The sequence below is a fragment of the Salmo salar genome, chromosome 15 (genome assembly GCF_965601325.2).
Source record: "Salmo salar chromosome 15, fSalSal1, whole genome shotgun sequence".
In the NCBI taxonomy this organism is placed as follows: Eukaryota; Metazoa; Chordata; class Actinopteri; order Salmoniformes; family Salmonidae; genus Salmo; species Salmo salar.
In genome coordinates this window covers 93923432-93950126 of record NC_138305.1, presented here as the reverse complement: position 1 = coordinate 93950126, position 26695 = coordinate 93923432, and the positions used below count along the sequence as shown (strand labels likewise).

The window sequence follows — 26695 nt, the reverse complement described above, 5'->3', positions numbered from 1 at the left end:
ATGTGTGTGTGTGTGTATGTGTATGTGTGTGTGTATGTGTGTGTGTATGTGTGTATGTGTGTGTGTTTATGTGTGTATATGTGTATGTGTGTGTGTGTGTGTGTGTGTGTGTATGTATGTATGTGTGTGTTTACGTGTGTGTGTGTGTGTGTGTGTGTGTATGTGTGTGTTTATGTGTGTGTGTGTGTGTATGTGTGTGTATGTGCGTACAGGGTGGTGAGGCGGGGGGTTTCTGCATCAGTAACATCAAATGTGCCTGTCGATCATCGTACTTGTATGGGGGCCTTCAGAAACAGGCAGCAGTGCAATAAGAGGAAGCTAATAAGCAGTAGTTGGGGACTGACTGACACAATCCATACAGAAACAACCCATACAGAAACTACCCATACAGAAACAACCCATACAGGAACAACCCATACAGAAACAATCCATACAGAAACAATCCATACAGAAACAACCCATACAGGAACAACCCATACAGAAACAACCCATACAGAAACAACCCATACAGAAACCACCCATTCAGAAACAACCCATACAGAAACCACCCATACAGAAACCACCCATACAGGAACAACCCATACAGAAACCACCCATACAGAAACCACCCATACAGGAACAACCCATACAGAAACAATCCATACAGAAACAATCCATACAGAAACAATCCATACAGAAACAACCCATACAGAAACCACCCATTCAGAAACAACCCATACAGGAACAACCCATACAGAAACCACCCATACAGAAACCACCCATACAGAAACAACCCATACAGAAACAATCCATACAGAAACAATCCATACAGAAACAACCCATACAGGAACAACCCATACAGAAACAACCCATACAGGAACAACCCATACAGAAACAATCCATACAGAAACAACCCATACAGGAACAACCCATACAGAAACAATCCATACAGAAACAACCCATACAGGAACAACCCATACAGAAACAATCCATACAGAAACAACCCACACAGGAACAACCCATACAGAAACCACCCATTCAGAAACAACCCATACAGAAACAACCCATACAGAAACAACCCATACAGGAACAACCCATACAGAAACAATCCATACAGAAACAACCCATACAGGAACAACCCATACAGAAACAATCCATACAGAAACAATCCATACAGAAACAATCCATACAGAAACAATCCATACAGAAACCACCCATTCAGAAACCACCCATACAGAAACCACCCATACAGAAACCACCCATTCAGAAACAACCCATACAGAAACCACCCATACAGAAACCACCCATACAGAAACAACCCATACAGAAACAACCCATACAGAAACCACCCATACAGAAACCACCCATACAGGAACAACCCATACAGAAACCACATAACAGAAATAGTATGTCTCTGAACATGGCGTTCTTTTGTGAAATTCTTCTTGGACAATTGGCAGAGTTCTGCTCAGTGGAATAACAGTATGGCTTATCACAACAGCACTCTCTCTTTGTCCACACACACTCACATAAAAACAAATACACTCCCTCACATGCTCTCGAAGTTTAGACAAACTGTAAACACTCAGCATCACAGGACAGGTGAGGTCTGCACCACTCCAACTCATAAGACTAAATCCACTTTTTTATACAGTGAGAAAAGTGATCAAATAAATAGATGAACTCACCGAGAACTCCCCTGTGAAGCCACTCTCCGCTTCCTCCTCCTCAGCCTCCTTGCTCTCCACTTGAGCCAGGAAGCCCCTCAGTATCCAGGCTTGCTGCTCCATGGCTGGGCTGCTGGGGCTACACATGTGCTGCTGCTGCCTGGCATGTCAGGACACAGAGGGCCACGGGACCATGGACAGGGGGCCCGCCGTCAGGTTCCGGGTGGCTGGGGGTGTCTCTGTTCCAAGGGGCCAGGTGAGAGGCACAAGGCACTGTCAGAGCTGTCGTCAGTTCAAGGAGGCAGCAGCAGCAAGCTAGAAGGTTCTGTGGTCAGATAAAAAAAATTATCACCACACCCCCTTGTGTCTCTCTCACTGGGTCCTAGAGCCAGCCACGCTCCGAAGCACCCCCCCCCCCCGGGGGCCAAGTTTTGTTTTTTGCCCTAGCACTACACAGCTGATGCAGATAATCTAAGTTTGATGATTAGCTGGTTATTTCAGTCAGCTGTGTAGTGCTAGGGCAAGAACCAAAACGTGTACCCAAGTTTGGGAAACCCTGCCCTTGAGCGTGCCGGAGGCGGTCCAGCCTGTTGAACCACATTCAGGACATGCAGCCAGGAGGAGAGAGGGAGGGCCAGGAGGGAGGGGCCAGGAGGGAGGGGTGGTGCGGAGTCAAGGTGAAGGCTGGCTAGATCCTGTAAAACTGGTAACTCCCTCTCTCTTTCTGTCTGGCGTTTTCCCCCACAGTCCAGCTGGTCCACCGACCGTCAGGCACTAAGCAAAGTGACAGTCCATTACCATTTCGGATTCATAACTCCTGAAACATCCATGTTAATCTCACCTTATTGAAATATCTGGTAGAATTGTAGAGATGCTATGGGGCTAAAGCTGTCTAAACAGTTCCTATTGGATCTACTGCAAGAGAGCGAGAGAGAGCGAGAGAGAGAGAGCGAGAGAGAGAGAGAGAGAGAGAGAGAGAGCGAGAGAGCGAGAGAGAGATGGAATCAAAGTTCCAGTACCAGTTGTACTCATATTGATAGTGTCATGTCTCTATAAACAATATATTAGTACAAGTACTTACTTGGTACATTCACTTTCCCTCTTCTGCTTGTATTGACTATTGTCAGACCAACTCCTGTGTTGTTGCTTGTGTGTGTAATATCTGTGTGTGTAATCTCTGTGTGTGTGATTTCTCTGTGTGTAATCTCTGTGTGTGTGATCTCTGTGTGTGTAATCTCTGTGTGTGTAATCTCTGTGTGTGTGATTTCTCTGTGTGTGTGATCTCTGTGTGTGTGATCTCTCTGTGTGTGATCTCTGTGTGTGTAATCTCTGTGTGTGTGATTTCTCTGTGTGTAATCTCTGTGTGTGTGATTTCTCTGTGTGTGATCTCTGTGTGTAATCTCTGTGTGTGTAATCTCTGTGTGTGTGATCTCTGTGTGTGTGATCTCTGTGTGTAATCTATGTGTGTGTAATCTCTGTGTGTAATCTCTGTGTGTGTAATCTCTGTGTATGCCATCTCTATTTGTGTGATCTCTGTGTGTGTAATCTCTGTGTGTGTGATCTCTATGTAGGAAATCTCTGAGTGTGTTACATTTTCAGCATCTGGATTTTACTTTCTCAATAAAGTAAAATTCAAAACCAAAGAATCAGATGTTGGCAGTGATCACCAATCAACAGGTTCCCCTTTCTTTATTATATACTTGGGTGACACATAGTGGAAGGTCTATAAAATTGCATAATTGAATGGTCCTGGAGCAGAATGGTTCAAAATAGTAGTACTCTCTACCCCCGACAAATAACTATTTGAAGCAGCATAGACCTATACATTTTAATGTTGTATTGTATGATTATGTATTATGGATGATTAAACCAAAACCAAATTCATCTGAGCCTAATACTGTATATCAGTGAAATTGAACAGGGTGAATAATGCCAATTGGATCTCGTTATAGAGGGTCTATTCACATCCTACATGGCGATACATTTTGCACACCTCTGAAGCTCTCTGAGCAGAGGAGGATGCCACACTAACCACAGTCCATTTCGGTGACATCCTGTCTCTTTATCAAACCAACACTTCATCTTACAATAACCTCGTTCACAGGTTTAATTGCTATTGTATAGGTTCAGAGATAGAGACGGCTGGTAGAAGACATTAGTCTTACCAAGATGAGGGTCCTTTATCTCCTGTTGCTGTGTCAAAGTAAGTATATTTTAATCAACTTTTAAATGTAGTAATTACAACGTGTTTACAGTTCCTTTTCAACCAGTTTGTTTGAAAGAAATGTCCTGTTTTCATGCCCTCACAATTGTACATAACATTACTTGATATCAAAGGGATGAACATATATACAGTAACAGTAGAATTCCTCTGAAACTGTATTCAGCATACTTTGTCCTACTTACGCCTGTCTGTGAGTACATAATGATATCAAACCACAACTGTGTTGATTTTTCCTCGGTCTGATTAACGCTCACACCCTTTTTTCCAATCATATACATTATCATCATCAACAGGGTTGCCATTATATACAGTACCAGTCAAAAGTTTGGACACACTTACTCATTCAAGGGTTTTTCTTTATTTGTACTATTTTCTACATTTAATTTTTTTTACATTTTAGTCATTTAGGAGACGCTCTTATCCAGAGCGACTTACAGTAGTGAATGCATACATTTCATACATTTTTTCCCGTACTGGCCCCCATGGGAATTGTAGAATACCAGTGAAGACATCAGAACTATGAAATAACACATATGGAACCATGTAGTAACCAAAAAAGTATTAAACAAATCAAAATATGTTTTATAGTTGAGATTATTCAAAGTAGCCACTCTTTGCCTTGATGACAGCTTTGCACACTCTTGGAATTCTCTCAACCAGTTTCATGAGGTAGTCACCTGGAATGCTTTTCAAATAACAGGTGTGCCTTGTTAAAAGTTAATTTGTGGAATTTCTTTCCTTCTTAATGCGTTTGAGCTCATCAGTTGTGTTGTGACAGGGTAAGGGTGGTATACAGAAGATAGCCCTATATGGTAAAAGACCAAGTCCATATTATGGCAAGAACAGCTAAAATAAGCAAAGAGAAATGACAGTTCATCATTACTTTAAGACATGAAGGTCAGTGAATATGGAAAGTTTCTTCAAGTGCAGTCGCAAAAACCATCTAGCTCTATGATGAAACAGGCTCTAATGAGGACCGCCACAGGAAAGGAAGACACAGAGTTACCTCTGCTGCAGAGGATAAGTTCATTAGAGTTACCAGCCTCAGAAATTGCAGCCAAAATAAATGCTTCACATAGTTCAAGTAACAGACACATCTCAACATCAACTGTTCAGAGGAGGCATGAATCAGGCATTCATGGTCGAATTGCTGCAAAGAAACCTCTACTAAAGGACATCATTAAGAAGAAGAGACTTGCTTGGGCAAAGAAACACGAGCAATGGACATTAGACTGGTGGAAATCTGTCCTTTGGTCTGATGAGTCCAAATTGAGATTTTTGGTTCCAACCGCTGTGTCTTTGTGAGACGCTGAGTAGGTGGACGGATGATCACCGCATCTGTAGTTCCCACCGTGAAGCATGGAGGAGGAGGTGTGATGGTGTGGGGGTGCTTTGCTGGTGACACTGTCAGTGATTTATTTACAATTCAAGGCACACTAAACCAGCATGGCTACCACAGCAATCTGCAATGATACACCATCCCATCTGGTTTGCGCTTAGTGGAACTATCATTTGTTTTTCAACTGGACAATGACCCAATACACCTCCAGGCTGTGTAAGGGCTATTTGACCAAGAAGGATAGTGATGGAGTGCTGCATCAGATGACCTGGCCTCCACAATCACCCGACCTCAACCCAATTGAGATGGTTTGTGATGAGTTGGACTGCAGAGTGAAGGAAAAGCAGCCAACAAGTGCTCAGCATATGTGGGAACTCCTTCAAGACTGTTGGAAAAACATTCCAGGTGAAGCTGGTTGAGAGAATGCCAAGAGTGTGCAAAGCTGTCATCAAGGCAAATGGTGGCTTTTTTGAAGAATCTAAAATCTAAAATATATTTTAAAATAAAAATAGTAAAAATAAAGAAAAACCGTTGAATGAGGAATTGTGTCCAAACTTTTGACTGGTATTGTATATACTGTATATGAGGTAGATATGTACCTGCACAGTATATTTTCTTACACCACTGATGATGACCATTTACTGCATACAGAATACTATCCAGTGTACATCAGCACACAGAAAATGCTATTTTCAACCTGCAGAACATCTTTTAAAATATATTCTATAGGTCTGAAAGGGCTGTTGACCAACAATGATGATTTATCTAACTATTTGTTGTGTTTCTTTTCCCAGCAAGTGTCCAGCTTCAGTGTGACAAAACAGTAATCCAGGCCAATGTCGGGAGTAGATTCAGTCTGTTCTGCCAGTACCAAACAAACCGGTACCTCTTCAGTAAGAAGTACTGGTGTCGTGGGGAGTCTAGGTCAACCTGTGTTATTCTAATGGACTCCGATCACCTCACCAACAGAGAGCTCAGACACAGGTCTCAGATCATAGATGCACAGCGAAGGGGGTTGGTCATCATCATGACAGATCTCAAGTTAGAGGATACTGGAGTGTACTGGGTTGGGATTGATACAATCTATGCTGATATCATGACTTCCATCAATCTAATTGTGACATTTGGTAAGATAATTTTTGCTCTATACTTTTACTGACAAAAGTTTCCCCTTCCCTTTTTCTTTTGCATTGTCCAAATAACATCTCGCTATCTCTCTCTCCCAGTGGCAGTGTCCAAACCCATGGTATGGCCCCTAGGTTCCATGGGAGACACTTGCTGGGGCCAGCCTGTGACAGTGCACTGTGCTAGTGCACAGGGCACAAGTGTCCAGTACACCTGGTACCAATCCACCCAACCCCAGGACATCCAGTTTCAGAGCTCAGCAGACCTGCACCTACACTGTGGCATTGTGGAAGAAGACAGCCAGTACTACTGCACTGCCAGCAACGATGTGAGCAGCCAGCATAGTGGGATGGTTTCGCTGCAGGTTCTGAAGCCCTCTGAGGAGGACTGCATCTATAGTTTTGCTATGGAGGGTAAGTGCTGAGAAAATACTTTTGAATGTGGTTGATTAAGTAGGAACAAATCACATCAGCAAAACTAAAACTAAAACACATCAGCAAAACTACATACTAAGTAGACACCCAAGTTCATTTATCCTAAACATGTAGCTTCTCATGACAAATAAAGTTTAAAGTAAAGTATAATAACTATTTCCAATCCATGCATATGTACTTTTCAACACCACCAGGCCAGAGTAGCTATGACTGTAGTGACAGACTGAAGACAAGCACATCCACACCTCTGCGTTCTACTGGCCATCTGACAGAAGAACCCTATCAACCTGGAACCAACAGCAACCTGTCCTCAACAGTCAATCAAACACACCAGGATCGGCATTACAGTAGGTCAGAACCGTGTCACCTCTGTGTCACCTCTGTGTCACCGCTGTGTAACTTCTGTGTAACCTCTATGTAACTTCTGTGTAACCTCTGTGTAACTTCTGTGTAACCTCTGTGTAACCTCTGTTTAACCTCTGTTTAACCTCTATGTAACCTATGTGTAACCTATGTGTAACTTCTGTGTAACCTCTATGTAACCTCTGTGTAACTGCTGTGTAACCTCTGTTTAACCTTTGTGTAACCTCTATGTTTATCTATTTCCACCAGATCCACATTAGCACACCTTGAGCTGAAGCATGTTACCCAGTAACATAATGTGACATGTCTTGAAGAAGCAGTGCAGCTAGACTTCCTTTGATGTGATCAGTCTGTCAGCATGTTATGTCTGTTGTTTGGTGGCAGTGTAGCAAAGGTTTGCATAAAGAGGCACAGTGCAGTAGCGCTGTTAAGAGGTTGCATATATTTTAGTTGTCCATTTTCAAGTACAGGATGTACTGTGCACTCTTAAAAACTGTACTGTGTATGCTGCTGTAAAAAAGAGATCTGAAGACTACTACTATGTATGGGAGAGTGGGGTAAGGGGTGGAAAATGGGTAAGTTAAGCCACACTTGTTTCTAGGAAACCATACAGAAAATGTACCATTTGACCAAATATTTAGAAAGAGGTCATTTCATATAGTTTGTGTAGGAAGAAACCACATGGAAAAAGTGGTAATCAAGTTGGGTCCAAAAAATTGATTTTTACCAAATGAAATTAATTTATTGTGTTAGAGGTTTCATGATGCTTGTATCTAAACCAAAGTAGATCATTTTAAGATTGTTCTATACATCAGTTTGGGTCTCTATAAGCATCAATATGAGGTCCTAAACCTAGAATGAAAGGGCATCGTTGTAGCTGTGTCCTGTGTTGGCTAATATAGTCAAAATGTTTGCCTTGGGATAAGTTGATCTAACCGTTGAGCCAATGGCAAGTGTTTGTTAGGTGTTGAGCCTGTTAAAACATGCTTAAAATGATTCAAATACCTACATGTGATTGTGATTGGGTTGAATTGTGTTTGGGAAATAAAGATATAAAAATAAGGACCTCTCGAGTGGCGTAGCGGTCTAAGACACTGCATCGCAGTGCTAGAGGTGCCACTACAGACCTGGGTTTGATCCCGGGCTGTATCACAACTGCCTGTGATCGGTAGTCCCATAGGGCGGCGCATAATTAGCCCAGCGTCATCTGGGTTAGGGGAGGGTTTGGCAGGGGGGGGCTTTACTTGGCTCATTGTGCTCTAGTGACTCCTTGGGACGGCCGGGCGCCTGCAGGCTGACCTTGGTCTTCAGTTGAACGGTGTTTCCTCCAACACATTGGTGCGGGTGGGTGTTAAGAAGCTCAGTTTGGCGGGTCATGTTTCAGAGGACGCATGACTTGACCTTCGTCTCCCGAGTCCATTGGGGGGTAAAATACAACAACAAAAGATATATAAATAAAAGAGTTGGTGTTTTACCCAATAAATTACTGGAAGTTTATATATATATTGAGTGCTTATTATTATTGTTTACAGTTTGTTCGCCGTTAGTCAGCACCTCTACACTAAATAATTTTCTCTGGGTGTACGCCAGCTCATGCTTTTTATTATGGAAATCAAAATAGACATGGTTTTAAAAAGGTAGTGGTAATATTTCATTCAGTACAGAAATTGGCTGTTAGCCAACAATAGGGTCAACATAGGCCTCGCTGCTTCCTTCGTTGCATTGAGCCAATTTCATATTTTGTGTATGTGCATTGCCTAAACATGTTGTGGAGGTAAGCTTGGGGTAAGCTCTGTACATTTCAGCGTGTCTACATAATTTGGTGCTGAATGAAGCTAGCTAAACAACCTGATAAATGGACACTATACTTCATCTCAAAAAAGGCTACAAGCTCATGTAAAGTTGGCAACTGAAATATGTGGAGTTATTGCTGAAAAAGATGAAAGATTATCTAGACACTTGGAGACTTCCACCGTGTTTGGTTGCTAGGTGAAGACAGGTTCCTGGGTCCAGAGCATTTGAAAATGACTGCCCCCTCTCACTGAAGCCATGGAAGTTCAAGGCCGACCGCTGTACTGCAGGCATTGTTAGCAGAAAACAGTACCCCCTCCATTATGGTAAATGGAAAAATGGCAATCTTCGTGGTCAATCGTTGTGTAATAAAAAATAATAATTGGAAGACAGTCATGGTACCAATAACTGCTTCTAATACACCAGATGTATGTCGGTGAGTAGCTCAAACTGTGTGTGTCTCCATTAAACGCCATCTTAACTGACTTAATATGGCATCAATGCACTATTGTCTTCACAGTGCATTTGGAAAGTATTCAGACCCCTTCTCTTTTTCCACATTTTGTTACGTTACAGCATTTAAAAAAAGCCATTGCTTAAAGAAAAAAATAAGCAAACACATTTGGTGTTTGCCAAAAGGCATGTGGGAGACTCCCCAAACATATGGAAGAAGGTACTCTGGTCAGATGAGACTAAAACTGAGCTTTTTGGCCATCAAGGAAAATGCTATGTCTAGCATAAACCCAACACCTCTCATCACCCCGAGGACACCATCCCCACAGTGAAGCATGGTGGTGGCAGCATCATGCTGTGAAGATGTTTTTCATCGGCAGGGACTGGGAAACTGGTCAGAACTGAAGGAATGATGGATGGTGCTAAATACAGGTAAATTCTTGAGGGAAACCTGTTTCAGTCTTCCAGAGATTTGAGCCTGGGACGGAGGTTCACCTTCCAGCAGGACAATGACCCTAAGCATACTGCTAAAGCAACACTCGAGTGGTTTAAAGGGAAAACATTTAAATGTCTTGGAATGGCCTAGTCAAAGCCCAGACCTCAATCCAATTGAGAATCTGTGGTATGACTTAAAGATTGCTGTACACTAGCAGGAACCAATCCAACTTGAAGGAGTTAGAGCAGTTTTGCCTTGAAGAATGGGCAAAGATCGCAGTGGCTTGATGTGCCAAGCTTACAGAGACATATCCCAAAAGACCTGCAGCTGTAATTGCTGCAAAAGGTGGCTCTACAAAGTATTGACTTTGAGGAGGTGAATAGTTATGCACGCTTAAGTTTCCTGCTTTTTTGTCTTATTTCTTGTTTGTTTCACAAAAACTATTTAGCATCTTCAAAGTGGTAGGCATGTTGTGTAAATCAAATGACACAAACCCACAAAACATCTATTTTAATTCCAGGTTGTAAGGCAACAAAATAGGAAAAATGCCAAAGGGGTGAATACTTTCGCAAGGAAATGTACATGGGGGTACCGATACAGAGTCAATGTGCGGGGGCACTGGTTAGTTGAGGTAATATGTACAGTCGTGGCCAAAAGTTTTGAGAATGACACAAATATTAATTTTCCCCAGGTCTGCTGCCTCAGTGTCTTTAGATGTCAGATGTTACTATGGAAGACTGAAGTATAATTACAAGCATTTCATAAGTGTCAAAGGCTTTTATTGACAATTACATGAAATTGATGCAAAGAGTCAATATTTGCAGTGTTGACCCTTCTTTTTCAAGACCTCTGCAATCCACCCTGGCATGCTGTCAATTAACAACTGGGCCACGTCCTGACTGATGGCAGCCCATTCTTGCATAATCAATGCTTGGAGTTTGTCAGAATTTGTGGATTTTTGTTTGTCCACCTGCCTCGTGATGATTGACCACAAGTTCTCAATGGGATTAAGGTCTGGGGAGTTTCCTGGCCATGGACCCAAAATATTGATGTTTTGTTCCCCGAGCCACTTAGTTATCACTTTTGCCTTATGGCAAGGTGCTCCATCATGCTGGAAAAAGCATTGTTCGTTACCAAACTGTTCCTGGACGGTTGGGAGAAGTTGCTCTCGGATCATGTGTTGGTACCATTCTTTATTCATGGCTGTGTTCTTACGCAAAATTTAGAGTGAGCCCACTCCCTTGGCTGAGAAGCAACCCCACACATGAATGGTCTCAGGATCCTTTACTGTTGGCATGACACAGGACTGATGGTAGCGCTCACCTTGTCTTCTCCGGACAAGCTTTTTTCCGGATGCACCAAACAATCGAAAAGGGGATTCATCAGAGAAAATGACTTTACCCCAGTCCTCAGCAGTCCAATCCCTGTACCTTTTGCAGAATATCAGTCTGTCCCTGATGTTTTTCCTGGAGAGAAGTGGCTTCTTTGCTGCCCTTCTTGAAACCAGGCCATCCTCCAAAAGTCTTCGCCTGACTGTGCGTGCAGATGCACTCACACCTGCCTGCTGCCGTTCCTGAGCAAACTCTGTACTGGTGGTGCCCTGTTCCCGCAGCTGAATCACTTTAGGAGACGGTCCTGGCGCTTGCTGGACTTTCTTGGGCGCCCTGAAGCCTTCTTCACAACAATTGAACCGCTCTCCTTGAAGTTCTTGATGATCCGATAAATGGTTGATTTAGGTGCAATCTTACTGGCACCAATATCCTTGCCTGTGAAGTCCTTTTTGTGCAAAGCAATGATGACAGCACGTGTTTCCTTGCAGGTAACCATGGTTGACAGAGGAAGAACAATGATTCCAAGCACCACCCTCCTTTTGAAGCTTCCAGTCTGTTATTCGACCTCAATCAGCATGACAGAGTGATCTCCAGCCTTGTCCTCATCAACACTCACACGTGTGTTAACGAGAGAATCACTGACATGATGTCAGCTGGTCCTTTTGTGGCAGGGCTGAAATGCAGTGGAAATGTTTTTTGGGGATTCAGTTCATTTGCATGGCAAAGAGGGACTTTGCAATTAATTGCAATTCATCTGATCACTCTTCATAACATTCTGGAGTATATGCAAATTGCCATCATACAAACTGATGCAGCAGACTTGGTGAAAATTAATATTTGTGTCATTCTCAAAACTTTTGGCCACGACTGTACATGTAAACTCAGCAAAAAAAGAAACGTCCCTTACAGAATCCTGTCTTTCTAAGATAATTTGTAAAAATCCAAATAAAAGATCTTCATTGTAAAGGGTTTAAACACATGCTTCTTCAATGAACCATAAACAATTAATGAACATGCAGCTGTGGAACGGTCATTAAGACACTAACAGCTTACAGAGAGTAGGCAATTAAGGTCACAGTTATGAAAACGTAGGACACTAAAGAAGCCTTTCTACTGATTCTGAAAAGCACCAAAAGAAAGATACCCAAGGTCCCTGCTCATCTGCGTGAACGTGCCTTAGGCATGCTGCAAGGAGGCATGAGGACTGCAGATGTGGCCAGGGCAATAAATTGCAATGTCCGTACTGTGAGACGCCTAAGACAGCGCTAGAGGGAGACAGGATGGACAGCTGATTGTCCTTGCAGTGGCATACCACGTGTAACAACACCTGCACAGGATCGGTACATCCGAACATCACACCTGCGGGACAGGTACAGGATGGCAACAACAACTGCCCGAGTTACACCAGGAATGCACAATCCCTCCATCAGTGCTCAGACTGTCCGCAATAGGCTGAGAGAGGCTGGACAAAAGGCTTGTAGGCCTGTTGTAAGGCAGGTCCTCACCAGACATCACCGGCAACAACGTCGCCTATGAGCACAAACCCACCGTCGCTGGACTAGACAGGACTGGTAAAAAGTGCTCTTCACTGACGAGTCACGGTTTTGTCTCACCAGGGGTGATGGTCATTCCCCCCAGAAATGTCCGGGAACTTGCAGTTGCCTTGGTGGAAGAGTGGGGTAACATCTCACAGCAAGAACTGGCAAATCTGGTGCAGTCTATGAGGAGGAGACGCAATACTGACTGTTACTTTTTATTTTGACCCTCTCTTTGTTCAGGGACACATTGTTCCATTTCTGTTAGTCACATGTCTGTGAAACTTGTTCAGTTTATGTCTCAGTTGTTGATTCCTGTTATGTTCATACAAATATTTACACATGTTAAGTTTGCTGAAAATAAACACAGTTGACAGTGAGAGGATGTTTTTTGTTGTTGCTGAGTTTAGGTGGAGTTATTAAAGTGACTATGCATAGACGAAAACAGAGAGTAGCAGTGGAGGGGGTGAGGGGGGGCACTGCAAATAGTTTGGGTAGCCATTTGACTAGATGTTCAGGAGTCTACCCTCTGTAGTGCCTTGCGGTCAGAGGCCAAGTAGTTGCCATACCAGGCAGTGATGCAACCAGTCAGGATGCTCTCGATGGTGCAGCTGTAGAACCTTTTGAGGATCTGAGGACCCATGCCAAATCTTTTCAGTCTCCTGAGGAGGAATAGGCTTTGTCCTGCCCTCATGGTGTGCTTGGTGTGCTTGGATCATGTTAGTTTATTGGTGATGTGGACACCAAGGAACTTGAAGCTCTCAACCTGCTCCACTGCAGCCCCGTCGATGAGAATGGGGGTGTGCTCGGTCTTCTTTTTCCTGTAGTCCATAATCATCTCCTTTGTCTTGATCGCGTTGAGGGAGAGGTTGTTGTCTTGGCACCACACGGCCATGTCTCTGACCTCCTCCCTATAGGCTGTCTTGTCGTTGTCAGTGATTAGGCCTACCACTGTTGTGTCATCGGCAAATGTAATGGTGTTGGAGTCGTGCCTGGCCGTGCAGTCATGAGTGAACAGGGAGTACAGGAAGGGACTGAGCACTCACCCCTGAGGGGCCCCTGTGTTGAGGATCAGCGTGGCGGATGTGTTGTTACCTACCCAAGCCACCTGGTGGCAGCCCGTCAGGAAGTCCAGGATCCAGTTGCAGAGGGAGGTGTTTAGTCCCAGGGTCCTTAGCTTATTGATGAGCTTTGAGGACACTATGGTGTTGAACGCTGAGCTGTAGTCAATGAATAGCATTCTCACATAGGTGTTCCTTTTGTCCAGGTGGGAAAGGGCCATGTGGAGTGCAATAGAGATTGCATCATCTGTGGATCTGTTGGGGCAGTATGCAAATTGGAGTGGGTCTAGGGTTTCCGGCATGATGGTGTTGATGTGAGCCATGACCAGCCTTTCAAAGCACTTCATGGCTACAGACGTGAGTGCTATGGGTCTGTAGTCATTTAGGCAGGTAACCTTAGTGTTCTTGGGCACAGGGACTGTGGTGGTCTGCTTAAAACATGTTGGAATTACAGAGTCGGACAGGGAGAGGTTGAAAATGTCAGTGAAGACACTTGCCAGTTGGTCAGCGTATGATTTTTAAAAATAATGTCTGAGTATTGGAGTGTGCCGCTGGCTATCACTATATTTTAAAAACAAGAAAATGGTGCCGTTGGCTTTCCTTAATATAAGGAATTTGATATGATTTATATTTTTACTTTTGATAGTTAAGTATATTTTAGCAATTACATTTACTTTTGATACTTAAGTATATATAAAACCAAATACTTTCATACTTTTACTCAAGTAGTATTTTACTGGGTGACTTTTACTTGAGTAACTTTCTATTAAGGTATCTATACTTTTACTCAAGTATGCCATTTGGGTACTTTTTCCACCACTGGGCATTGATGAAGGTGTCAGTTTTCAAATAAAGGATGTACTGTGAACTCTTAACAATTGTACTGTGTATGCTGCTGTGGGAATTAAATATTTAGACTACTACTGTATGTAATGTGGAATTTCATTTTCAAAGAGCGATTTTCAATCATAACTCTTTTTGTTTGTTTTTCAGGGCATGGGCATTGTTGCCTGTTTGGTATGAGGTCCTGCGCTGGCTTTTCCTGGCTACTCTGATAGCAGCTGTGTGTCTTGTGCACAAGTGCAGACCTACACAAGTGTGATTCAACAGTCTATGAAAGTTTCCTTTGGCAAACTGACCACTTTGTTTTACCTTAGTCGCAGATATATGTACTTTAGCTAACTCCTTTGTCATTGTCGTCATATAACAACATCCTTCAGAGACATTAAAAATATAGAACTGGCTATCTACATCAAGGTAAATAGGTGTATCTACTTACCTATACAAAGGCTAAAGGTAGGATTATATTATATTTCATATATTTTAAATTGTTTTGACACAAAAGAATAGTTTAAATATAGGTGCCAGTGAGGATGTGAAGAGTTACAGTTAGCCACAGGAGGGCAGTAATGATTGTGTTATGGAAGTTTGAAACATCACATGTTCAATATGGCTTACATTATGAAAGGACCTTAAGTGATATCATGGAATCCTAAAATAAACATTTGTATTTCTTATCATGATGACACAATCAACTAATTGCTCAGTAATATTGTTTTTTACAGGGAGGGAGTTTTTTTAAAATTTTTTACCTGAGACAGATACTAATTCCCTACCCAATAGCCACCAGATCCTGTCTGGTCTGCAGGGGGGATGTGTTATTTTATCATATATTTTAGCGGCAAAATACATAGTCTTGTTCATACATTTCCATCAAATATTTGTCTTAGGGTAGGCCTATTCATTTGCCTGTATTGGTCATCTGTAATGAATACTCAGGGAGAAAAAGGTGTAGATTCACACACAGAGCGCGGCAGGTGTCTATTTCGCCTTTGCAGAAGGCAGGAATCGTGGTCACAGGCAGGCAATGGTCATACACAGGTAGGCAAAAAGGCAGGTGAATCAAAACTAGGACTGAAGGCTATAACTGGTTCTCACAAACGAGCTAGAAAAAGGCTTAGTAGAGAGAGTCAAAATGAACAATACCTCACAAAGGCACAAACAGAATGAACTGAATTAAATAAGGAGCTGATGAGACCAACTAACACAGGTGAAATCAATGAACAAAAATGAAAGACAGGGCTACGTTCAAGAACACAAAGTAACAGGGCTACGTTCAAGAACACAACGAAACAGAACACAAGGTTGACTAAGGAAATACAGAACCTTACATGTAAACCATATCTATTGTGATAGTAAAACAGGAAGTCTCCTCCTTTACTGTGAATGATATCATAAAATAAACTAATGTTGCTTTATGAGTCAGGTGACTTTCATTGCATTTCTCAGGAACTCATAATGCGTATGTTCTTCCTGTGATTGATTAACTCGTCCGATGACTTTCTCGATCAAGCTTTTATTGCCCTGTATAATGTTGGTCAGAGACACCGATAATATTTTCCATCAAGAAAAAGCCAGAGAAAAGTAAATGGAACTGAATGAGCTTAAGTCAAAATGACACTTTATGAAATAATCTGTAATGGATAAATTATTACAATTTAGTTTGTTACAACGGAAAAATACTGAGTTGTGTGTCACGTGGTGATGAGATTAGGATCCATTTCCAATTCCATGATGATTGTTATTCTATCCTTCCCAGGAACTCTGTCATACAATAAGACATTCTATTATATCCTTCCCAGGGACTCTGTCATACAATAAGACATTGTCACAGCATGAGAATCTGTTTTCAATGTCGACACTCAAAACAATGGAGAGCCAAACCCTCTAGATGTTGCCCAGAATTGACAAACCACTTCCTGTTGCTGCCCCTTCTTTAAACTCATAACCTCAACATAAGTTTTCCATAGTGGTGTCTAGTGTGTGATAGATTATTGATTACTGTATATTAACATGTCAGATATGTGTACCTGTTGGTAAAAGATTCTGTAAGGAATGTATTTGCTGTAACTGTTTTAAGAACATGTTTGGTTATAGCAAAACTGTTCCCGAGGAAGGAAGTGGTGACAATATTGTGTTAACCACAAAAAGACCTGAATATTTGCAGTATCTTACTTCTTGGAAACATGCCTAAAAGATGCAAATACTTTCCCCCAGTAGTTGGAAGCTACAGTGCAAAAAGGAGTGTCAGGAAATGGTGAAAGGTTCTGTTACTCAGCATGAGTCAAACTGAGGATTGTTCTACACACCACGCTTACTTGTGTTTCTAAATACCAAAGTGGTGATCATATATTATTTTACAATGCTGCCACTTTGAGGCTCAGCATGCCACTCCTTCAATTCATATTGAGTTGACCTGGACTGTTCTTACCTGGTATAAGGATGATGTGTACTAATTTGTTAATGATTGGATCACTATCAGATCTGAGCACCTGGCATCAATAGCTGGCATAGTGTTCATTAACTGTTTCACTGTCACAGAACAACGCTTAGATGCTGTTTGCTGGATGACAGACAATATTCTAAAACAATGTAGGCCTAGGCCTCATACATACAGTGCCTTACAAAAGTATTCACCCCCCTTGGCATTTTTCCCATTTTGTTGCCTTACAACCTGGAATTAAAATTGATTTTTGGGGGGGTTTGTGTCATTTGATTTACACAACATGCCTACCACTTTGAAGATACAAAATATTTTTTTACTATGAAACAAACAACAAATAAGACAAAAAAACAGAAATAAAACCCAGAAAACTTGAGCGTGCATAACTATTCACCCCCCCCCCCCCCCAAAGTCAATACTTTGTAGAGCCACCAGTTTTGCCGCAATTACAGCTGCAAGTCTCTTGGGATATGTCTCTATAAGCTTGGCACATCAAGCCACTGGGATTTTTGCCCATTCTTCAAGGCAAAACTGCTCCAGCTTCTTCAAGTTGGATGGGTTCCTGCTAGTGTACAGCAATCTTTAAGTCATACCACAGATTCTCAATTGGATTGAGGTCTGGGTTTTGACTAGGCCATTCCAAGATATTTAAATGTTTCCCCTTTAAACCACTCAAGTGTTGCTTTAGCAGTATGCTTAGGGTCATTGTCCTGCTGGAAGGTGAACCTCCGTCCCAGGCTCAAATCTCTGGAAGACTGAAACAGGTTTCCCTCAAGAATTTCCCTGTATTTAGCTCCATCCATCATTCCTTCAATTCCGACCAGTTTCCCAGTCCCTGCCGATTAAAAATATTCCCACAGCATGATGCACCATGCTTCACTGTGGGGATGGTGTTCTCGGGGTGATGCGAGGTGTTGGGTTTGTGCCAAACATAGTGTTTTCCTTGATGGCCAAAACGCTCAATTCTCATCTGACCAGAGTACCTTCTTCCGTATGTTTGGGGAGTCTCCCACCGCCCTGACAATCACTTCTATTTGTGTTTTTATGTGCTATGCCTTTTTGTGCCAACTGCCCTTCCTCCCCAAATCGAAATGGGCACCAGCATCTCGGTGCAAGAGGCGTCACTGTAGTCCCTGGTTCAAATCCAGGCTGCATCACATCCGGCCGCGATTAGGAGTCCCCTAGGGCGATGCACAATTGGCCCAGCGTCGTCCGGATTTGGCCATCGTTGTAAATATGAATTTGTTCTTAACTGACTTGCCTAGTTAAATAAAGATTACATTTAAACAAATTATTAAAAAATGAATTGCTTGCTTACTGTCCCTTTATTAAGGACACGGCCCCACCTGAAAGGGAGGAGCACTGCCCTCAAACACAGGTGTAACACAAACGTCATGTTGCTAGCCAGGCAGACATAGTTTCTAGGTGAAGCCTACAGACTATTTGAACAATAAGGTAAGATTTCTTCCAAATAACGCTGATAATTATTGTAAATTATTCTAGAAAGTGCCATGTACGCAAACACGGTAGCTAGACGATCCAGCTACAATTAGCTAGGTGGTCCTACCCCATTCATAGACGCTACCTACCTTTATTGCTTTTTGATTAAGGTGTCTTCAAAGACAGTACAGTATGTGGTATCTTCTTCCCAGGGGCATTTTGTTAAGAGCCCAGATGCTCGATGTGATCGTTTGCGGTACCATTTTTAAAACATAAGGAACGTAGCTATCCAACGTAGGCATTTCATATGATTCTTTACATAAATCAACGACAGTCTCTTTAGTATTATATGTTACTTTTCTTATGGTATGTATTCATTTCTGAACGTTCATCATCCGTTTCGTACAATATGTTACTCATTTGCAATTGGTACAGTATTTCTTTGCGAAACATATGTTATGAATTCCCATTTGTTGTGGCTAACGTTAGTTGGGTGGTTAAGTAGTTGCGAAGCTGCTAAAGTTGTCCATGATGAGATTCGAACACGCAACACGCTTGCCTTAAGTTACCTGTCTAATGTAACCATACCTATCGTAGCGTATCATACTAATTTGAGTGTCCTTGACTATACTATGTTACGTCTAGTCTATGAGACCAGTCTGAACTATCTTTCATGTCAGCTAGAAATAATAAAAAGGTTAAATTACAACACACGTAATAGGGTCAGAGTTCCCACACGACCATATCTCCATTTTACAGCATGTGTTTACAAAAAAGGCTAATTAGCGCTCTATCATTCTCCTAACGCCTGTGTTGTAACTGAAAAAAATGCTGTCGGCTGCAAATGTGATAAAGCCGGTGTATATTTTGCATTTGTGATATGAACGTAAAGGACTCGTTATCGCAGTTTAGAATCTATTCACATTTTGAAGGATTATTTGGCTGTTTTGAAAATAACATGCAAGGTCCTTGGCTATTTCACCATTTTACAACCGTTAGATGGTTCCTTAACCTGCGAAAATGTCTATGGACCAGGAGAAACTGTAATTCATGGTACAATTGTATTTAAACCACCATTACAAATTTTAGCAACTGCTAGCAAAAATCAATAGATCATGAGGAAAATGTCAATCACCTAAAATCAACTTTAAATTTGGTTTGATGTAACTTTTTAAAAGTGATTTGGCCAAAACACAACATACTCACATGCCCCCCATCACTTCCATTGATTTAAGTTAGCTGACGTTTGTAATGGCTGTATAAAGAACTAAACCATGGATTAGTTTCTCCTGGCCCATAGACTACTTTCAGGGAGAGGAATCATCTAACATCAAGCTTTAAAATAGCGAACTACTCCTTTTAAACAGTAAAGGCTTTAAGGAATAACTGTAGGCTCCTTATGAGTACATTCTTGGGCTAGCTAGGCAAACCTTATTGTGAGTGACGTGTATTTCCTTGTCAACAGTGTGATTAAGGCAAGTGGATATTTAGCTAGCCGATCAAACGCTACAATCTACAATGGAGTTGAGTGGCGACTAATGTGGGTGGACTGAAACTCCGACGTCACATTTAATCATGCGTGCTATTATTTAGGTGCTGAAAAATGTCGTTTTTGATAACTTAATTTTGTGACGCCAGAGCTCCTATCGGCACACTAGTCGCTGCTCAGCTCCATCATAAATCGTTGAGTTTAGTCGGCTAGTGGATATTGTGAGAAGTTGATCCGCTTAGGTGGGCATCTGGCAAAACGTTACAGTACAGAACAAGCAAACCAGGAAATTGTGTTCTGCTTGTTACAGAAAAGACGTCATGCAGCCCTCTAACGTCTGTTGGGCCTTGACGATATGGATGGTCCAGCTGGCCTTGATTGTTCTCACTGTTCAAGGTGGGGTCATATCTGTATAGAATCAGAATCCTATTTCTTTTCATCTCTCTCTTTTTCTACAGATGGTAGTTTGAAGCTTAAACTACTACAGTTTATGGGTTGAATTGAAGGTGTTGTCTCCTCTATTTGTTCACCTTGGTCATTAACATTAACTCCGTTTTGTCTCCTCTTTCAGCTAAAAACTGCACCAAACCCATAGGAGGGCAAAACATGGTTTTGTCAGATGCCTTCATCACTCAAGAGACATTTGTAGATGGTGCAAAAGTCACTTTTCAGTGTGCAATTGGATATGCCAGAACAGGAGGGTCTCCATCAGTCACCTGTACTGCTGGCATGTGGAGTGACGTGAAACTGGAATGCGGAAGTAATATAATTGTCTATTTATTTGTTCTGAAAAGTTGTGCCATTCTTGTAAATATTTCCAGTTTTTACTTACCCACTCAACTTGATATATTCATTGCCAATCATTAAATCTTATTGAAATACTAGCCTGGAATTCGGACCTGTTTTGTGCTGACATTCAACTCATTCTCACTCTGTCATTTTGAAAGTCTGACTGGTTTTCTCTATGGTTGTTTCAGGGAAGTCGTGTGGCTCCCCAGGAGAAGTGATGAACGGCTGGTTTAATCTCTCTGAGGGGGTCTTGTTTGGAGACAAGGCAGTTGCTACCTGTAACACTGGGTCAGTGCTTTCTTGAGTCTTAGATGTAATTAAACAATTTTTTTTTAGAATTAACATGTCAACATTTTCACAAAGCTGTCCATTTTATTGGCCTAATTTAGTCATTTTTTTCCAAATGGGCCTTAATCAAACTTCCCCTCCCTAAAAGCTAAACAAAAAGTATTTCAATTTTAGGTGTATTATCTGTCATTACCTATCTTGATCAGAGCTGTGAACAGTCCTGTTGTAACTCTTACTATCCTGAAAGCAAAGTTCTAAAAACTGTCTTGTATTGTCTAATCTTTCTATATTTCAGCTATATGCTTGTGGGCAGCGGTGTAAGGACCTGTATGGATGGAGGCTGGGATGGCAGAGTTCCTGTTTGTGAAGGTTGGTAATCTGAAGGAGCATGTCAAGTGAAAATAACATTAACAGTTCTGTGCTTGTTCCTGACTCAACTCTTCATAACTGCTGTTGTGCTCTAATCTGCAGTGGTGAAGTGTGGAAAGCCCCCAAACATTGTCAACGGTGGGCCTGTTGTCCCACCTGAAGATACGTATGACTATGGAAGTGTAGTGCAATATGACTGTGAGAAGGATTACACTCTGGTTGGAAGTAAATCCATAACCTGCCGTGAGAATGGAGAATTCCAGCCAGCTCCACCTGAGTGTAAAAGTATGTTGAAAGCTTTCCTTTTTTCCCGTTTATAAGTATGATTGTTAACAAAACAATAATGAACTGCTTACACCAGGGGTGTCAAACTCATTCCATGGAGGGCCTAGTGTCTACTGGTTTCTCCTTTCAATTAAGATGAGCAGATGAGGGGGAGTTCCTTACTAACTCCTGACCTTAATTCATCAATCAAGTACAAGGGAGGAGGAAGAACCCGCAGACATTCAGCCCCCCATGGAATGACTTTGACACATGTTGCTTACACTGATAAAATCTATTTGGGCTTCCACGTTTTCCCTCCACCACACAATCCTGATCAAGTTCCAGATGACCTCTGAAAGATAAATGTGTAAATATCACAGTATCTAGCTTAATAAAATCAAACATTATCACAGATGTGCATGAGACAGTCTAAGCAAGCAATCTAAAGCATGTTTAATGTGTAGGCCTATTCTAAAAACCATGATGCAACATTGAGCTCAGGAAGTGGGTTTCAATAGAATCTACCATATTTATTTGATAGATAATGATTAGTTGCATTATTCATAAATGGGTGATTATACCAACATTGTTTATTGCTTCAAGTAGTCTAAAACAAATAAATAATATACTTTTGTTATGTTGTTTACCTCAAAACAGCAGCGAATGACATCTTTGTTTACGTCTGCAGTGGTCTCATGTCCTTCTCCTGTTGTTGAGAATGGCGTTCGGATTGATGGCCGTCCCCCCTACACGTACAAGTCTTTTGTGAAGTATAGATGTAACGCTGGATATGAGATGGAGGGACAAGCCATTCTGACCTGTGAAATAGAAGGCTGGTCAGCTCCTTACCCAACATGCAAAGGTAAGACTAATTTCAGTGTTTGTTATTTAACACACTTTAGCCTAATATTTTAGCTCAGATATTTTGCATCATTTGGTGTTTATGACCAGAATACCAATGTGTCAGCAAACTGTCTTTTTTAATGGAATTGACCTCTACTCATATAAACACATTGTGTTTTTGATAAGAAAAGATGGTACATGTGTTAATGTTCATGCTAATTGTTATTTTTCTCCATGTGCATAGCAACCTCTGGTATTTATTTTCCCTTTTTACACTTTATTTGTGATGGACTAGCTATTGGGTTCAACACCATTCTACTCCTCGGACCACACTGGCTGATTAAAGCATTTAAGAGATCACAACAGTAAAGTGTTATGACAGACCGGACAAGAATAATTAGTGGCCTAATTACAGTTGAAGTTGGAAGTTTACATACACTTAGGTTGGAGTCATTAAAATGTGTTTTTCAACCACTCCAAAAATGTCTTGTTAACAAACTATAGTTTTGGCCAGTTAGTTAGGACATCTACTTTTCTGCATGGCACAATTTTTCCAACAATTGTTTACAGACAGATTATTTCACTTATAATTCACTGTATCACAATTCCAGTGGGTCAGAACTTTACATGCACTAAGTTGACTGTGCCTTTAAACAGCTTGGAAAATTCCAGAAAATTGTGTCATGGCTTTAGAAGCTTCTGATAGGCTAATTGACATCATTTGAGTCAATTGGGGGTCTACCTTTGGATGTATTTCAAGGCCTACCTTCAAACTCAGTGCCTCTTTGCTTGACATCATGGGAAAATCAAAAGAAATCAGCCAAGACCTCAGAAGAAAAACAATTGTAGACCTCCACAAGTCTGGGTCATCCTTGGGAGCAATTTCCAAACGCCTGAAGGTACCACGTTCATCTGTACAAACAATAGTACGCAAGTATAAACACCATGGGACCACGCAGCCGTCATACCGCTCAGGAAGGAGACGCCTTCTGTCTCCTATAGATGAATGTACTTTGGTGCAAAAAGTGCAAATCAATCCCAGAACAACAGCAAAGGTCCTTGTGAAGATGCCGGAGGAAACGGGTACAAAAGTATCTATATCCACAGTAAAACGAGTCCTATACTGACATAACCTGAAAGGCCGCTTAGAAAGGAAGAAGCCACTGCTCCAAAACCGCCATTAAAAAAAGCCAGATTACGGTTCGCAACTGCACATGGGGACAAAGATTGTACTTTTTGGAGAAATGTACTCTGGTCTGATGAAACAAAAATGGAACTGTTTGGCTATAATGACCATCGTTATGTTTGGAGGAAAAAGGGGGAGGCTTACAAGCTGAAGAACACCATCCCAACCGTGAAGCACGGGGGTGGCAGCATCATGGTGTGGGGGTGCTTGCTGCAGGAGGGACTGGTGAACTTCACAAAATAGATGGCATCATGAGGAGGAAAAGTATGTGGATATATTGAAGCAACATCTCAAGACATCAGTCAGGAAGTTAAAGCTTGGTCGCAAATGGGTTTTTCAAATGGACAATAACCCCAAGCATACTTCCGAAGTTGTGGCAAAATGGCGTAAGGACAACAGTCAAGGTATTGGAATGACCATCACAAAGCCCTGACCTCAATCCCATAGAAAATGTGTGGGCAGAACTGAAAAGGCGTGTGCGAGCAAGGAGGCCTACAAACCTGACTTGGTTACACCAGTTCTGTCAGGAGGAATGAGCCAAAATTCACCCAATTTATTGTGGGAAGCTTGTGGAAGGCTACCTGACTCGTTTGACCCAAGTTAAACAATGTAAAGGCAATGCTACCAAATACTAATTGAGTGTATATAAACTTCTGACCCACTGGGAATGTGATGAAATAAATAATATCTGAAATGCATCATTCTCTTTACTATTATTCTGACACTTCACATTCTTAAAATAAAGTGGTGATCCTAACTGACCTAACACAGAATCTAATCCGGCTGCACGCGTGCACCATCGTGCATAAATGTATTTTGCTCCTGATGAGGTGGCGGATGGTCTCCTGAGGGATCTCCTCCCAGACCTGGACTAAAGCATCCGCCAACTCCTGGACAGTCTGTGGTGCAACGTGGCGTTGGTGGATGGAGCGAGACATGATGTCCCAGATGTGCTCAATTGGATTCAGGTCTGGGGAACGGGCGGGCCAGTCCATAGCATCAATGCTTTCCTCTTGCAGGAACTGCTGACACACTCCAGCCACATGAGGTCTAGCATTGTCTTGCATTAGGAGAAACCCAGGGCCAACCGCACCAGCATATGGTCTCACAAGGGGTCTGAGGATCTCATCTCGGTACCTAATGGCAGTCAGGCTACCTCTGGCGAGCACATGGAGGGCTGTGCGGCCCACCAACGAAATGCCACCCCACACCATGACTGACCCACCGCCAAACCGGTCATGCTGGAGGATGTTGCAGGCAGCAGAACGTTCTCCACGGCGTCTCCAGACTCTGTCACGTGCTCTGTCACCTGCTTCATCTGTGAAGAGCACAGGGCGCCAGTGGTGAATTTGCCAATCTTGGTGTTCTCTGGCAAATGCCAAACGTCCTGCACGGTGTTGGGCTGTAAGCACAACCCCCACCTGTGGACGTCGGGCCCTCATACCACCCTCATGGAGTCTGTTTCTGACCGTTTGAGCAGACACATGCACATTTGTGGCCTACTGGAGGTCATTTTGCAGGGCTCTGGCAGTGCTCCTCCTTGCACAAAGGCGGAGGTAGCGGTCCTGCTGCTGGGTTGTTGCCCTCCTACGGCCTCCTCCACGTCTCCTGATGTACTGGCCTGTCTCCTGGTAGCGCCTCCATGCTCTGGACACTACGCTGAAAGACACAGCAAACCTTCTTGCCACAGCTCGCATTGATGTGCCATCCGGGATGAGCAGCACTACCTGAGCCACTTGTGTGGGTTGTAGACTCCGTCTCATGCTACCACTAGAGTGAAAGCACCGCCAGCATTCAAAAGTGACCAAAACATCAGCCAGGAAGCATAGGAACTGAGAAGTGGTCTGTCGACACCACCTGCAGAACCACTCCTTTATTGGGGGTGTCTTACTAATTGCCTATAATTTCCACCTGTTGTCTATTCCATTTGCACAACAGCATGTGACATTTATTGTCAATCAGTGTTGCTTCCTAAGTGGACAGTTTGATTTCACAGAAGTGTGATTGACTTGGAGTTAAATTGTGTTGTTTAAGTGTTCCCTTTATTTTTTTTAGATGTATGTATGTGTGTATACTAAAAACATTCAGCCATGATTATCACATCAGCCCCCTATAACAAACTTATGGTACAGTGCTTAGATTTTGATCAATGTTGTGTAAAACAGTAAAATCAAGCTTTTTGGTTGACGTATTTATAAAACAAATCACTTACTTTGTTTATTTGGTACCACCCAGTCACGAAAAAGGATCGCTCCTATAGATAGTGAGTCACGTGGCTTGCTATATTAAGCAGGCATCGAGGCATTCGGTTACTGTTTGATTGAACATTTAGAATGGGTAAAACGAGTGACCATTGCGACTGAGCGTGGTATGTGCCAGGTGTGCCGGATCCAGTATCTAAGAAACGGTAGCCGGGCTTCTCACACTAGGCTTTTCACGCACAACAGTGTCTAGGGTTTATCAAGAATGGTGCTACGTGCAAAAAAACATCCAGTCAGTGGCAGTCATGTGGGCGAAAACAGCTTGCTGATGAGGGAGGTTGAAGGAGAATGGCAAGAATCTTGCAAGCTAACAGGCAGGCAACAAGCTAATAATGACAGTACAACAGTGGTATGTAGAACGGCATTTCAGACAGACACAACTCATCGGTCACGGATGGGCTATTGCAGCAGGCGACCACACCAGGTCCAACTCCTATCAGCTAAAAACAACAAGAGGAGGCACGTGATCACCAACACTGGACAATTGAGGAGTGGAAAAACATTTCCTGGAACATGACAGTTTGTTCAGTTTACTTGAGTGGCCTGTGCAGTCCCCACACCTCAACCCATTAGAGGATCTTTGGGATGAAATGGAACAGGCTGTTTGCAGCATGAACGTACCGCCGTCCAATCTGCAGAAACTGCGTGATGCCGTCGCATCATCATGGACCAACATCCCTGTGGAATGTTTCCGACACTTTGTATAATGCCCCGAATAATTTAGGCTATTCTGGAGTCAAAGGGG

The 26695-nt window shown here is 42.4% G+C and overlaps 3 protein-coding genes across 13 annotated transcripts in view; 2 read left to right on the top strand and 1 right to left on the bottom strand.

The window, feature by feature from the left end:
• The window catches only part of ptpn22 (protein tyrosine phosphatase non-receptor type 22), a 32670-nt gene extending 30497 nt beyond the window's left edge, over window positions 1-2173 (bottom strand). For 3 of the 6 annotated variants that reach the window (XM_014146799.3, XM_082962165.1, XM_082962166.1), the window contains exon 1: window positions 1668-2171. In XM_014146799.3, the coding sequence (XP_014002274.2) occupies window positions 1668-1793 (126 nt within the window). In that variant the 5' untranslated portion in view covers window positions 1794-2171. Of the gene's footprint in view, window positions 1-1667 lie in introns of all 6 variants that reach the window. The other 3 variants (XM_045696257.2, XM_014146798.3, XM_014146800.3) reach the window with 3 other exon arrangements.
• Window positions 2174-3748: 1575 nt separating this feature from the next.
• Window positions 3749-16063, top strand: LOC106572573 (uncharacterized). Its single transcript, XM_014146872.3, has 5 exons — window positions 3749-3849; window positions 6004-6336; window positions 6436-6747; window positions 6963-7119; window positions 14732-16063. Exons 1-5 carry the CDS (start codon window positions 3816-3818, stop codon window positions 14838-14840), a joined length of 945 nt encoding a protein of 314 aa, XP_014002347.2. The 5' UTR covers window positions 3749-3815; the 3' UTR covers window positions 14841-16063.
• A 2298-nt stretch (window positions 16064-18361) lies between these two features.
• LOC106572544 (C4b-binding protein alpha chain) overlaps window positions 18362-26695 on the top strand; it is a 51882-nt gene continuing 43548 nt past the window's right edge. For all 6 annotated transcript variants that reach the window (XR_014380695.1, XR_014380694.1, XM_082962169.1 and 3 more), the window contains exons 1-7: window positions 18362-18476; window positions 20261-20346; window positions 20522-20710; window positions 20928-21027; window positions 21323-21396; window positions 21499-21681; window positions 22349-22522. Coding sequence is in view for 4 of the 6 variants with exons in the window: in XM_082962169.1 (XP_082818295.1) it covers window positions 20271-20346; window positions 20522-20710; window positions 20928-21027; window positions 21323-21396; window positions 21499-21681; window positions 22349-22522 (796 nt within the window). In the remaining 2 variants the exon portion in view is untranslated. The remainder of the gene's footprint in view (window positions 18477-20260; window positions 20347-20521; window positions 20711-20927; window positions 21028-21322; window positions 21397-21498; window positions 21682-22348; window positions 22523-26695) is intronic.